Source organism: Oryzias melastigma, linkage group LG4, assembly GCF_002922805.2.
Source record: "Oryzias melastigma strain HK-1 linkage group LG4, ASM292280v2, whole genome shotgun sequence".
In the NCBI taxonomy this organism is placed as follows: Eukaryota; Metazoa; Chordata; class Actinopteri; order Beloniformes; family Adrianichthyidae; genus Oryzias; species Oryzias melastigma.
In genome coordinates this window covers 27,207,625-27,223,283 of record NC_050515.1, presented here as the reverse complement: position 1 = coordinate 27,223,283, position 15,659 = coordinate 27,207,625, and the positions used below count along the sequence as shown (strand labels likewise).

The window sequence follows — 15,659 nt, the reverse complement described above, 5'->3', positions numbered from 1 at the left end:
ACATCTATCATTGAGCCCAGATCTGATAGACAGACAACTTGATTAATTAGTCGTAATTAAAAAAAAAATTCTTCATAAAGTGGTCATAATACTCGGTCATATCACCCTCCGTTAGGAGGGGTAAATGAAGGGGAAGGGCTAAGGGGAGGGTCAATGATGTTTTGGGAGATATGATTAGTATTTGTCTATTTAGATGACATCTTGATTTTTCTCCCGTTCTGAGACCGAACACGTTCTTCATGTCCGAAGGGTTTTGAAGAGACTGTTGCAAAACAACCTGTATGTCAAAGCCGAAAAATGTGAGTTTCACACTCGTTCCACCTCGCTTTTAGGGCACATAATCACCCAGAATCAAATCAAAATGGATCCCTCTAAAACCCAATCTATTTTGGAATGGTCAGTCCCTGAGTCAACTTTTACAGACGATTCGTTAAGGGCTATAGCCAGGTCCCTGCTCCTCTAAATGCTCTAACATCTACCAAAACCATGTTTCACTGGTCCCCTCCTGCCAACGAGGCCTTTCAAGAACTGAAAAGACAGTTCACCATGGCTTCCATTCTAATAGTCCCGGACCCAGAGAAACAATTCATCGTTGAGGTTGACCCTCAAAAACTGGGATTGGCGCAGTCTTATCTCAGAGGTGGGAGAAAGATAACAGTGTTCACCCTTGAGCCTACTATTCCTGCAGACTCACTCCAGCCGAGAAGAACCATGACATCGGGGACCGTGAATTACTGGCTATGAAGAAAGCCTGTGAGGAGTGGCGGCATTGGCTGGAGGGCACCAAGATACCATTTCTGGTATTTACTGACCATAAGAACCTTGAATACCTTTGAACCACTAGGAGACTTAATACCTGGCAAGCTCGCTGGATCATGTTTTTCCCCAGATTCCATTTCAACCTCAGCTACAGACTGGGTTCTGAGAACACAAAAGCAGACGCTCTGTCTCTGATTTCTGAAGCCCCAGAAGAGGAACCTAGTCACGAGTTCATCCTGCCTGACTCCATTACTATGCCCGTCTCTCTGTCCTCCGAACTGACGTAGAGAACAAAGTTGCCTCCATCCTATAGCACCATCCTGCTCCATCTGCCTGTTTGGATCTGACTGTATATTGAGACTGTATATTGTTGACCATCTACGTTTTGAAGTCCTGCAATGGTGTCATAATTCTAACCTTTTTTTCTGCCATGCAGGCATCAAGAGAACTGCAGGTATAGTCCAAAAACAGTTCTGGCAGCCTACATTCCTTGCTGACTTTAATGAGTATGTCTCTGCTTTTCCTGTGTGTGCTCAGGCCAAAAAGGGAAGACAACGTCCGGCAGGATTACTACACCCCCTGTTAGTGCCACACAGACCCTGGTCCCACATATCCATGGACTTTGTCACAGAACTGCCTGCCTCTCGCAGTAATACCACCATTCTTACTGTTGTCGATAGGTTTTTGAAGATGGCACACTTCATTCGTTTACCCAAGCTCCCCTCTGCCAAAGAAATGTCTGATATTCTGTCCCAGCACATCTTCAGAATCCGTAACCTGCCTAAAGATATTGTGTCAGACAGGGGTCCACAGTTTGTTGCCAGGTTCTGGGCTGCATTCCGCAGACAGTTGGGCATCACAATCCGCTTGTCGTCTGGCTTTCACCTCTAAACTAACGGATAATCCGAAAGACTCGACAAGAAAGGGCTGCTCATTCTTTGCTCCCAGGAACCCGCCTTATGGTCACAGGAGGTGGTCTGGGTTGAATATGCCCACAACAGCCTCCCTTCATCTGCCACAGGGCTGTCACCTTTTCAAGTGGTCTATGGTTTTCAACCCCCCATTTTTGAAAATCAAGAAAAAGAGGCCTGGGTTCCCTCAGCTGTGGCTTCGGTCAGACGTTGTTGCCGGACCTGGATGAAGGCTCAGAGAATCCTGCTCCGATCCGTCGCTGGTTACAAGAAAGCAGCAGACGGGTCCAGGGTTGCTCCTCCCACTTATCAAGTTGGCCAACGCGTGTGGCTGTCCACAAAGGACCTTCCCCTTTGTGTCAAATGTAAGAAGCTGGCATCACGGTTCATTGGCCCTTTTCCAATATCCAAAGTTATCAACCCTGTGGCGATTCGGTTGCAGCTGTCCAGAACCCTTAAGATACACCCCACAGTCCATGTTTCCAAGTTGGAACCTGTTAACGTCCACTCTTGTTCCCCCTCCCAGGACCCCTCCTCCTGCTCGTTTTATTGATGGTGGCCCTGCCTACACTGGTCGTCGCCTCCTATAGTCTAGCCGTCAAGGTTGTGGGCCCCGGTATCTTGTCGATGAGGACGGGTATGGTCCTGAAGAGCGGTCCTGGGTTCCTGCTAGTTTTATTTTGGATGATGCCCTTATCGCTGACTTCCACAGGGCTAACCCTGGGCATCCCATCCGGGCGTCTGGAGCCACCCGTTGAAGGGGGGGGGGGGGTGTACTGTCATGCCTGAGCTCCACTCAGCCCTTCTTTTCCCTGCCTTGCTGAGCTGTCCTGATTGCTCATCTGCCTCACCTGTTCTGCCAACTACTTATACCTTGCCTCTCCTGCCTTCCCCTGTCAGATTCTTCATGGCCTCAGAGCCCAATGTGCAAGATCCCTGCTCTACTTTCAAGTCAGCCTGCTCTGCCTGTCAGCTCACTGAGCCCTCATCTAGTCTGTCTGCCTGCCAGCCAAGTTCTCAGCCCCGGTCTCGCCTTTCCCTGGACAAAAGACTCCTCTGCATTAAAACTTTTAAACTTGCCCTCTGTCTTTGACGCTTTACTCGGGGTCCTCTTACAAACTTCCCAACAGCATTGGTATAAAAGAGACAAATAAATGTTAATGACTAGAAAAAGCAAGGGTAATTGATCCAAATGTTTCCATTGGCTGGATTAAGACTCTCCAGTAACTCGTCCATCATGTTGATGATTTCAAATGGGGTGGCACAGACAGGTTATTAAATACAGTACTACCCAAGGTCATAACTACGCCTCTAATGTGATGTGAGGGGTGAAAAATTTTTTTGATATGACACTCCACGTTGCTGCTCCTGCTGCCACTTAGGGTTCCTACACTCTTCTTTCAGTTAAATTTAAGACTTTTTAAGACCTTGCATATAAAAAATTCAGACATATTTCTCAACCTAATTCCCAGTCCTATAGACGAAGAAAAGACAAGTACACACACGCTCTTACACTCACAAGCACAGACAAACAAACATCCAGATTTACGTCCACTAAAATGTCATGCAAGTATTTAGTCAGAAAAACGTACTCGTGGAACCTCCCGACCAGACCGAGGTTGTTCGTTTTGATGAGGTTGATGTCCTCCTCAGTTAAATTCTTCACGTCTCTTGTGTTGAGCATGTCCTTTAGCTGTCGTTTGGCCTCCTCCTGCTCCTTACGTCCTCCTCCCACAATGGCATATTTTGAGGACAGTGCAGATGTCTCTTCATAGCCTTTCTGCAGCTTCACAGCAGCCGTGTATCTGGATGGGTTCTGCTGAAGCTGAGGAAGAATAAAGACAGCAGGTTAGTTTCATGACAATCCTCTTCCTTATCATCTTCATCTGCTGAAGCTCCAGCTTCAGCTATTAGATATAGAACACTACCAGCTTTAGAACCAGAACATTTGTTTCGTAACACTGATCCTAACAACATATGTACTTAAGAGATTTGAACATTCAATAAACCTGCTGTGTATTTTTAGTTTGTTTTAGATATTTTTTTTACACATTTGTCATGGTGAGAATATAGACTCTTGCGTTCTAAGTCTTTAGCATCTGCTCTGCAGCTGAAAGTAGTTCAGTTTTTTACTCCAAAGCTTCCAGATGATTCTGCAGGCAGTCATGTTTCCTACATGAAGACAATGTTTTCCCTTCCCCTTAATTGGAAGTGGCAGATGAAGTCAAAGTTGTGTCAGGATTCTTAGTCTTTAAATTTCACCCTCCAAAGAGAGGGGTCCAAAGTCCACCATCGCGAGGGTATCCACGTCGCTCTGAGAAGAGCTTTTCTTTACCTGGTGTGCTCTTAACCACTGAAGTTTACATTTAAATGTGAGTAATGACTTTTTGTTGTAGTGTGACCTTTTTAAGGTTATAAAACCACTGTTGTTATTTGTATTCAAGCGCTGGAAGCTCCGTGCTAAAGCTAGTGGACCAGTGATTATGGTAAGGTCATCGAATGAAAGTCACGTCCGAAATATTAGACACTATTTTTTTCATCTCACCCTACGATGGAGTATTAGGGCCACCAAAAAAAAAAAAAAAGTAATATAATTAGTTTTTTTCTAGTAAAATTATGACTTTAAATCTCACAAATTTACAAGTTTTTTCTCATAAATTTATTAAAGTTACAGGCGTCTAGCAACTGGGCCACTGACTGATGCAAAAAAAAAAAAAAAAAAAAAAAAGTCGTCCGACTGCAGTAAAAATTTAACTTTTCCTTAAAACTTTTGTGGCCACAGAGCGATAGGAAAAGTGTTACTGCCCCCTGCCCATTACAAATACCGCCGTACAACCACCTAGCATTTAGGTCGTCATGTGAAGTCATTTTGGGATATGTGACCCTAGTCTGAGGAATCTCTGCAGCGTACTTACAGTGGCCTGGACTTTGCCTCGAAGGTTCAGCCCCTCCTGTCGGAGGTCTTTGCAGTCTGGTCGGATGGCCTGGGCAACAGCATGATACAGGCACTCCTGGTTCTCTGAATGGTTCGGTATCACAGAATCATGTGGACCCAGAACTTCAAAATGTCCACTGTAGAGGCTCTGCTCGCCACAGATCCTTTTCTTCACCTTTGAGGCAAATCCCTCATTCCTAGACACAAACAGGAACACGTAATGGCAAAAAATTACTGATTCAAAGGGAAACAAATTAGTAAAAATAGTTAATTTCAACATAGCCAATTAATATAATGTTAGTTAGAATAGAATAGAATAGAATAGAAAATACTTTATTAATCCCTTTGGAGGTCCTCAGGGAAATTCAAGTACCAGCGTCCGTACAGCAGTAAAATACAAAATAAGTAAAATAGAATAACAAAATGAAGTAATAAAATAGAATAGCAAAATAAGTAAAATAGACTGAATATAGCTAAATATGCAATAGAAAAAATTATAAATAATGCAGAAAATCAACATTGCACAATACCCTGAGTGTATGTACATATGTTAGTTGTAGCTTTTAAGAACCACTTTCACAACAACTTTTATTATTGTAAAACAAAAACGTGTTCTCACACCAGAAAGCTCTTAGACATGTGCATGAATGGATAGAGGTTCAACTGAAATTCTGTTGAGCTGATTCTGGCAATCTACCTACAGATCCTTTATTTTTCAGGTTTGCAAAGTTAAGCTGTGTTTCAGTCTAACTCCTGGATTTTCTTATGTCTTTGTGTGTTTGGGTCTAATGGGGTCTTTGATTTTAGTTTTCGTGTTGGTTCTACTTGCTGGGGTCTTTCCTGAATTTCTGTATTTACATTTAATTTGGAATATCTGCCCTTGGTGTGTTTTTTGGTCTAACATCTGGAGCTTTTGATTGGACACTAGAATCATTTATTAGGTGTTAGATGTAAGCTTCCATGGTTGTCTGTTCTGGCCCTGAGAAGACTGATAAATTGATTTAAGAGTTTCTTAAGTTGATTATATGAGTGGATCTATTTGCTGGAGTCTGATGTTTGAGCCCGCTTAGTTCTTTCTGCTAAAGTCTTTGATGTGAGTTCATGTTTGTAACTATTTGCTGGAGTCTGATAATATAACTTTATTGTTTTATACAACTTTATTGAGAAGGGACAATGCATAATAATGAACATTAAAACAAATCTAAATATGCCAGATTATAGCCTCAGGCTAATTTCCATCTGGAGTCCCTTGGCAGCTTTGTTAAATGAAATAAAACAGTTTAAGAGATAAACACTACACATACCATTATAAAACACAGGTAAAATACAGCATACAAAATAAAACAAATAAAATGCAGAAAAGATTTAAACAGATATATAATTTTTTTTAAATTATAGCTTGCTTTAAAATAGTTTTCCTATTTCTGGTCATTTGTGATTGCAGATTTGAGACTCCAAAAGCCACAGTTTCAGCTGTTTTTTAAAAATGACAACATTTTCACTTTCTCTTATTGTTATTGGTATTCTGTTCCAGAAGGTTGACCCTGGAATGATAATGGTAATGGATCACGTATGGATATTAGGGATGTCCCGATCTGATCTCGTGATCAGAAATCGAGCCCCATCACGTAGTGACTCGATCGAAATCGGACATAGTCTCCCAATCAGAATCGGATATTTCATTTACTCTTATTATGATCAACGCTTTATATTTCAGGCATATTATTTCAGATAAATACTCCACTAGAAGTCTGCATGTCATTAACAGATCACCAAATGTAAATGCCATAAAATGCAGCAGAAAACAGCAGCAGCTAAAGCAGAAGGCTAATGTAAACAGAAGGTCAAGCTAGCTAGTAGATCACAGATTCAGACTTCCGGGACCAATAACTCTTTTAAAAACACTTTAAACTGACAGCAAGTGTCTCTATTGGTTTGTCTTAACTCAAACAACAACCTATAAAGGCATTTCAACAGAAAAAGACAGTATTTTTTTTAATGTGAAGCTCTTCATGCTGCAGACAGATGGCTAAACAGCAGCTGCTAACTGCTACATGCTAGCGCCGTGATTTAACTCCTTGGGACCCGAGCTGTCCTTTGATATGCCTGTTTTATTTATCTGACAGAGAAATAAAAGTTAAGAAAATTAACTACTGTGGTATTAAAACCGAATATGTCTTCAGAACTTAAAAAAGTCGAATAGCCTTTAAAAAAAAGGAAGAAACTTTTTCTAATAAATGGTTCTAATGATATCAGCTAGTCACGAACACATTAAATTCATGCTAAAACGAATTAATCATTCATTTTTGAAAAATTTAAATGAGGACAGGAATCACATTTGGTCAAAAATGTTCAATAGCTCTAAATTTGTTGAAGCTAAACTCACTAAACTTTCTCACATGACTAATTATCACTTATATAACAAGAAAATAGTTATTTTTTTCCTAGTTTATATTTGTTGTATTTTTACTTGTTTATTAAAGCTACTTCACAGAAGTGTTTTATTTACGTTTTTAAAGGGATGTTAATGAAATATAAATAATGGACCAATCTGTTTATTCAATTTGTTCATGTGTTAAATGTGTTTTAAAAGTATTGGATCAGGACTCGGTATCGACTAGGGTAGGGCACCGAAGTTCGGTTCCAAGTAGGAACCGTTATGATTTGCGCGGTTCTACCGAAACCGAAAGATGCGGCTGCAAACGGTGCCGGATTTCGGTTCCAAATTGAAGTTTCATTTGTCTGTGGACATGTCAATCACTTGTACTCCCTTCTGATTTTTTACGATTCAGCCTATCTATTTACTTTCTTGTGTTCGTGGGCGGGCTCATATAAAACCGCCGAGATGGTCGGCTTCCGCAACGTCGGTGGGCGGGACTTTCGCTGTGAATAGTGGAGTTTCCGCAATTTTTAAACAACGCTGGAGCCCCATCCCAAAATGAAACAATGAATCGTTTCCTCCTTGTTGGGCTGCTAATAGCAGAAAGCTCGGCTCGGCTCCGCCCACCACCACAGCGGGTCGTCATCATCTGCTGCGCTTTGCAGCCGTGTGATTGACATTTATCTTCCGCCTTATTTTATTGAAATAAAATATTGCTTTTGCCCAAAAACAACTGCAAATAAATGCCACATTCCTGATTTAATTTAATAAAACGTCAGGCTAAAATTTCAAGGACGTTTAAGTTTATTTAAGACGGAGTTTTATATTATGCTTTATATTACGTGCGCACAGCTGCACGGCAGGAGGGAGTCTGCGCTTGTTTGAAGCCGTTCTGCTTTGGATTTAGGAAGATAAAGGCATTATTTTTTATTACTGAAGTACCGCAATAAGCACCGAAAGGGAACCGAAACCGAAACAAAAGAACCGCGGTAGCACCGGAACCGCATCAGAACCCATCGGTGCCCAACCCTTGTATCGACAGATACACAAAATCAAATGACTCGGAATCGGACCTGGCCCAAAAAAACCTGATCGGGACATCCATAATGGATATACTTTCTACAGTCTTTGATGTTTAAACATTTTTGCACATAGATAAAGCTGTCTTCCATGTTGGCTCATATTTAAATCTGTTGTATGAACTGGAATCTCTGATGTTTATGTTTAGATCTAAAGTTTCTACTTGAGTCTTTGACGTTTTAGACTGTTCTTCGTGTTTTCAACTGGTGTATCTACGGAACATAAAACATAAAGATGTTGGTTCATGTTTGGATCTATTGTATCTACAAAACATAAAACACAAAGATGCTGGTCAATGTTTGGATCTATTTTATCTGCTAAAGTTTTTTAAGCTGGTTCATGCTTGAATTTATTATCTGCTGAAAATTTGATGTTGGTTCATGTTTTGATCTACTGTTTCTGTTGGAGTTTTTGATGTTGGATAATCCATCCATCCATCTTCTTGACCGCGTCTTCCCTTTCGGGGTCGCGGGGGTGCCGGAGCCTATCCCGGCTGCTGATGGGTGAAGGCGGGGTACACCCTGGACAGGTCTCCAGTCTGTCGCAGGGCCTCAATCACACACATTCACTCTCACATTCACACCTAGGGGCAATTTAGAGTCACCAATGAACCTATGAAGCATGTTTTTGGACGGTGGGAGGAAGCCGGAGTCCCCGGTGAAAACCCACGCATACGCGGGGAGAACATGCAAACTCCACACAGAAAGGTCCCAGCCGGGATTCGAACCGGGGCCTTCTCGCTGTGAGGCAAGAGCGCTAACCACTGCGTCACCGTGCAGCCCATGTTGGATAATGTTTAAATCAATTTTCTGGAGCTCTTGATGTGGCTTCATATTTTGATTTACTATATCTAGTGGATTCTGTAAAGCTAGTTAATTTTTTGATCTACTGTAGTTGCTGGAGTCTTTGATGTTGGTTACTGATTGGATCTCCTGTATCTGCTGGATTTTTTTAAGGCTAGATCATATTTGAATCTACTGTATCCGTTAGGTTATTTAAAGCAAGTATATGTTTAGATATGCAGTTCATTGCTGTTGGTTCATGTGTGGATGTACTTGCTGCAGTCACTGTTGGGGTAACGAATTACAAAGTAACCAATTACTGTAATTTAATTACTTTTGTCAGTAACGGAAGAACATAACGAATTACAGTTCAAATGTCAGTAAATATGCACCAAAACAACCTGAAGAGGCACCTTGAAGCTGAAAGAGATGATTCTTTTTAGTGAAATGAAGCCAGTTCTCTAAGAAGAACTGGAATCACCATCTCTAGCCCCACCGTCTACATCAGAATGACTTTTTGCATGTTATTTATTTATTTGCAGAGGAGAAAGAAACTGCTGTAGGCATTAAACAGTTATTTATGTTTTCAATAGACTTAGTTTCAGATTTAACATATGTATTTAGGTGTAACAGCTTTTCCCTCATCTCTCTTTGAACAGTGGCATTGACCACATATGCTGTAACTTTAGTGTCATTTTTCACTCTGCTGTCTGATTTCTAATGAAACCAGGTTCTGTCTTAAACCATGTTCATAGTTTGTACGAGGCCATTGATTTAAAACCAATTTGGATGAAAGACAAGGTTTTTCCCTTGAGAATTTGAAAAAAGTAAAGTAACGAGTAGTGAATTACATTCTAAAATAAGTAATAAGTAAAGTAATATCACTACAATTTCATCCAGTCACTAAAGTAAAGTAATCAATTACTTTTTAAAAACAACTTACCCAACACTGGCTACAGTCTTTGATATTTGTAAATTCTTGCAAATAGCTATTAAAGTGATGAGTTTTGATGCTGTTTTATATTTGGAATTACTGTATCCGTGGGAGTCTTTAATGTTGGTTTTTGCTTGGATCTACTTGATATTTACTATCTGTGGTAGCCTTTGGAGTTAGTTCATGTTTGCATCTGCCTGTTGGAGTATTTTATGTATGTGTATGTTTAGGTCAACCTGATGGAGAACTTGATGTTTGTTTGTGTCTTTTTGGTTCTGCCTGCTGGAACCTTTGATGTTGGTGCGTCTTTGCATTTAGATGGCGAAGTTTTTGGTATTTGAGCATGCCTGGGGGTAACTGCTGTTTTTTGTGGAATTTTTTTTTTTTTTTTGTTATCATCCCAGCTCAAACAACATTCTTACAAATGACAAAAGAAGAATGACTGCAATCATTTTAGCAAATCTCAGTCTTGCAGAAGTTGTACTTACTGATGTTGATTTTCAGGCATCTTTTTCAGTCGAAGCTTGATGTCTCCAGCAGAGCTGTTCTTTCCTGGATAATAATCTTCTGAAAGCTTTTTGCCATGCTTGTCCACCACAATCACTCTGATGCCTTTGCCTTGCAGATCGTCACTCTCAGTGAGCACATGGATGTCCAGAGCTGTAGCGGGGCGGTTAACATTACCGACTTCCTCTGCATAATGATCACAGGTCTTTTTGTCAGTCTGAAGTGTTGAAGGGTGCTGGATGGTTTTGTTCAGCTGATATTTGTGCTGTTGTGAGTCAAAGAAACTCTGGGTGTCGGTCCTGCCAAATAAATTGCTAACAGCAGAACCAGCTCCACGGTTTACTGCAGTCATACAGCTTTTGGTCACCAGGGAGGTCATGTGTCTGCTACAGGCCTCAACCAAGGCATCAGAAACACTTAGTGCGATGAGGCTGATGAGTTCATCTTTGAGGCGCCTCACATCTGATAAATGGTCCCATTCATCCTGATCATAGTCATTATGTGGTAGATCCTTCATACTGTGTAGGAACTGAGGCACAAATTTGGTGTTGATGACATCCTCAGTGGGAAAGGAGCTGAGCATTTCTACAAACATTGTTATATATTGAGCTGTGTTCAAAATCACCATCACGTTTTTAACTTTCTTTTGGTTCTCCATGTGATGTCTTACAGAACCACAGACCTCTGAAAGGGTATTGAGAACCTTAGTAATCCTGGTACAGTCCATCATGAGGTCAGGAATTATGCTTCTCGTCAATACATCCACTGACTGGCGTATTTGTTCCTCACATTCTCTTTCTATTGTGAAGTCACTGAGCTCGTGGTCCATGGCAGTCTTTGGGACTGCAGAGCAGACGAAGCTAGTGAGAGCATTATTCAGGTGAACATTGGCTCTCACTAGAGAAATGGTCTTATTCATAAAAGCCTTTTTAAGGATCTTTTTGAATAAAGCTGTAAGTGCTGCGTCAGCAACATAGCTCAGAACATTGATGCTGCCTTGCTTGACCAGCTCCTGGGCAGTGTATTTTGTTGCTTGTTTAAAACACTGTTTCACTGTGAATCTAGAGGCATGTTTGGCTCCAGAAACAAGACCTTTAGCCCCGCTGCGCATGGCACAAGCAGCATTCTTAAGTCGCCCAATACCCCCAAACACCAGGGACACTCCAATACTGATGGCCTTGGAAACTGCCCACTCTGCCCAGTCAAAGCTTCCTTGGATCATGCCTTTGATCCCTTGAATCATGTCTGACACCCCCTCACTGATCAGCCCAAATCCAAACTGACTAGCCGCCCCTTGTGACAGAGTTAAAACCAGAACACCTGCTGCCACCTGGAGCACACCGAGACAGAAGCAAATAAAAGCATCAAAGGAGAACTCTGGTTTCTTCTTCACATCAAACACAATGCAGAGGCCGAACTCATCAAGGACCATCAACTCTTGAGTGCTGATGAAATCTTTGTTTTTGGTCAGACTGTAGACACTCGACTCCTCCACTATTGCCTGACCTTTGCTTCTTTCCAGCTCCTCCAGAATTTTCAGAGCATTTTCCATGTGGGATTTCCAAGTTCTAAAAGCGTTCATGCGGGCATTCATTTGACTCTGGAGGTTGCAGTCTTTGTGGTGAGACACAAAATCTTTTGTCACTGACAGATTGCAAAAAGCCATAGTGTTTGCTGTTTCTGATAAGTACACGTCCACTCCTGTGCTTGCCTTCTTCAGAAACTGTTTTGCTTCTGAGAGGTAGTTGCTCTTTTGCAGGTTGATTGTGATGTAAGCTTGGTTATAAAATGCCACAGCACTGTAGAAAGGGTCCCTCTCTGCAGCACTCTGCCAGTATGACAAAGCTCCACAGTCACTTTTCTTCTTGTCGAGGCGATGCAGGATGGTTCTGCCTTTGGCAATTTTCATGTAGTCATAAAAGTTGTTACTTGTTCCCTGCAGGAGGTGCTTAGCAGTGTTCTGTAAGTCTCTGGTGAGGTCTTCTCTCAGTGTGTTGTTGTAGTCAAGCCTGCTGATGTCATCTTCATGGAGAATGAGCCATAATGCCCAGGATTCCTTCAAAGCACTGAGTGCAACCTTATAGTCACATTTCTTTTTATAGATCTTAAAACATGCAGGGACGTCTTTTAGACTCTTTTGTGTGAAGTCACTCCTCTCTTCTGCAGAATAATTTTTGTCAAAGTCACAGAGAAACTCACAAAACCTAGAGAACAGGTCTTCTTTTATTTCAATTTCTAACAGTTCATGCCGCTCCATGCTTTCCAAGCGCTTGATCTCATGCTCTTCCCTGATCAGTCTCATAGTCTCCACCGATTGGCCTCGGTAAGCTGGTTCAAGAAAGTCTTGGTTGAGAATCATCTGGACCATTCCCGGGTTTCCCTTTCGGGCAGTGCGGCCAAAGATCTGTTTCTCCACTCGCTGACTTGCAGGGAAGTATGTGAGAAGAACAAAGAGTCCCCCACACTCATTGACCTCCTGCCGAACGTGTATGTCAGTTCCCCGTCCACCGAGATTTGTGGCAATAATGATGTTTCCCGGGCTGAAGTTCTTCTTCTCTATGTTATGTTTTTCGCTGATTGTGTACATGGTGATCTGCTCAGGCTTTATTCCTTTATCATGCATTTCAGTTTGCAGCTCATTTGCAGTCTTCACATCCTCACAAATAATTAATACCACTTGTCCTCTGCTTGCGGCTCTCCAGGCAGATTCATAGATTGCAAGGACCCACATGGTGTTTCCTCCACTCACTTGAACTGCCGGCAGCTCCAGCAACTTTTTGTGACGATGTGCTGGAATGATGTGGCTTTCTGTTTTATATTGTCGGTTAAGAAATTCTTTCTCAGCCGTGCCCCCAAGAGTCCCAGAGACACCATAGATGCCCTTTTCTTTGAGGTACCTTTTGAAGAAGTGAACATTTGACATGAAATTGGTGACATTGGACAGTTGGGAAATTGCCAGCTGGTGTTTCATCTCTAAGAACTGCTGCAGGCCATCACCCCAGCGCTTGTTTTTTTCCAGAACTCCACTGGCTTGAAAGTCCAAAGGAATTATGGCATCATGGTGGGGACTCTGAACATTGTCAGCTTCAATTGCTTTGTCAATCATGTACTCTCTTCCTAGAGTCATTTTGATGGCTCTTAGAGCATTTTCTGCAAAAACTGGCAACTGATTCTCAACATACTCTTTCAAAACAGATGGAATTACAATGAAGCCTTCGGATTTCTCCAGTGAGTTTAGGGAGCACTCATCTGAGTATTTTATCTTAGGCTTTATGTTTCCGAGAGTTGTTTCAATCAGTGAATTCTCAGACATGATCTCACAGGATCGTCCATGTGGCAGCAGAAGCATGCTGACATCAGAGTTTGTGTCAGAACTTTCTTTCAACAGTTTGGCTTTGTTGTCGATGAGTGAGTAACAGTCAACAACCACATTGTAGCCTGTCTCTGCCACAAGCTCTTCAAGCAGACGAAACTGCTCTTCAGGACCAGTCTTGGCCATAATACTTTCAATGATATTACAGCTTTCATCCTCAGAGCTTTCATCTTCTGTTTGTGGTCTTCTGATTGCTTTTTCTAACTGAACAAGTTCGTCTTGTGAACAAGACCTTTGCTTGGCAACCTGCAACAGAATGTCATCTTCTGACATTGATCCAGTCACTGATTGTTTAACAGCTTTGTGAAAGTGCTGAATCCTGGTTGTCCACCAGATCTCTCCAGTTTCAAAGATCTCGATTTGCCGGCAGTTTGACACCATGGCCCAGAGAGCTGCCAGGACCTGTTCTAAATGCCTGAGTCCACTAGCTTGGTGAGAAAGGAATGTCACTTGAACTCCACTGTCCAGTGTCATGTAGTCTACTTCATCCACTATCACACATTCACACTTCCTCTGCCCTCGAGTGGTTGTCTTCTCAAACTCTTGCCTTAGAATATCTGCTGCGAAGGTGCCAACAGTACCATAAACCACTCTCATTGAGTATGCACATTTCAGCAACTCTTCATGATTATCTGAAGATCTCTTGCCTTCAAATTGTGGAGGCACAGTGGAGGAAGTCACTCCAAACATATCATATAACTTCCCCCACTCTTCCTGATCACGAATTGCAAGCAAAGGAGAACTTGTTACAATGTCCACCGCTGTCCCCTGCAGTGCTTGGACAGTGGCAAACATGGCTAAAATACAGGATTTTCCTTCTCCAGTCCCAATTTCTAAAAGACACCCTCCCTTTGATTGAAACTGTGGCAGCATCAGTAACATCAGCGAGGTCAGCTGAGTCAGTCTGGGGAAGTAGCCTTGAACCTTTTCACCCTTTTCAGTGAGGAATGCTGTGCATTTTTTGACAGCCAAACACAACACAAACAGGACTCTTTTTAGAGTATCAGAATCAGGATTGGACAGATCCAGTGACTGTATCATTTTTCTTCCATCTTCAATCATCCTTTTATTGATGACCAGATCTTTATCTTTGGCCAAACTTTCTTCCACATATTTCAGAATGTCTTCCAGTATGGACAGAGTCTGCTCTGGATAGTTTTTTTCTCGCATTTCACTCAGGATGGCGTCTATGTCTTTGTCCATCTCATTCAGTATTATGTGTTTCATGTACTTTGCTGGATCTGTGTAATTTAATGACGAGAGAGTCAGAATGCAGTTGACTCTGTAGGTGCACGCTTTTTGGAGGATCTGTTCGACTACCTCTTGACTCGTGGTCAAGGCTTTCTTTGTGAAAATTTGTATTTCTTTTGGTGTCCAGATGTTATTGAAAAGTATCAGACTCAGAAAGTCTTTTGCTGCTTGAGTCTGCTGTGAAGTTAGATCAAGGACATTGACTAAAACCTTTCTGGCTAGTGTTGGATTAGTGTCATAAAGCTGATCTTGCAAGTTGAAGAGGAATTCAATCTTTTGGTCCTGTTTAAGTGCATCCTCAAATTCAGTGTCCTCATTAAGAGTGACCATCATTACTGCTTCCAAGATGTTAAACTTCTCTGTGAGAGACAGGTCCACATATCCGGTTGCCTGGTCCAAAGTCCACAGTGAGCTGATGGGTATTTGATGTGTGTTGAGATGATTTAATATCAGCACATTTTGAAGAGTCTTCATCCTGTCTTCCAGATTTTCAAAGACTTTTCCACTCTCTGTGATTTGGTACTCGGATACAAGTTCTTCAAATCTTTCACTGATGTCATGGAGCTTCAAAAAAAAGAGAGAATACGAAGTTGACATCAGTTCTTAAGTTTCAGGTCAATTTTCAGCAACATGTATGCATTAAATGACATATCATGAAACTTTGACTTGTCTTGTTTTTATAACAAAAGACAAGCAAATGCTGGAAATCACATTATTTAACAATGCTGTTAGTAAAGATGAGTTCTG

General features: G+C 41.7%; 1 protein-coding gene across 2 annotated transcripts in view; it reads right to left on the bottom strand.

Annotated features, from left to right (window-relative positions):
• Nucleotides 1-15,659, bottom strand: part of LOC112136946 — a 32,606-nt gene that overhangs the window by 9,889 nt on the left and 7,058 nt on the right. For both annotated transcript variants that reach the window (XR_004947810.1, XM_024259000.2), the window contains exons 4-6: nt 10,270-15,476; nt 4,586-4,802; nt 3,263-3,495 (exon numbers count right to left, since the gene is read on the bottom strand). Coding sequence is in view for 1 of the 2 variants with exons in the window: in XM_024259000.2 (XP_024114768.1) it covers nt 3,263-3,495; nt 4,586-4,802; nt 10,270-15,476 (5,657 nt within the window). In the remaining variant the exon portion in view is untranslated. The remainder of the gene's footprint in view (nt 1-3,262; nt 3,496-4,585; nt 4,803-10,269; nt 15,477-15,659) is intronic.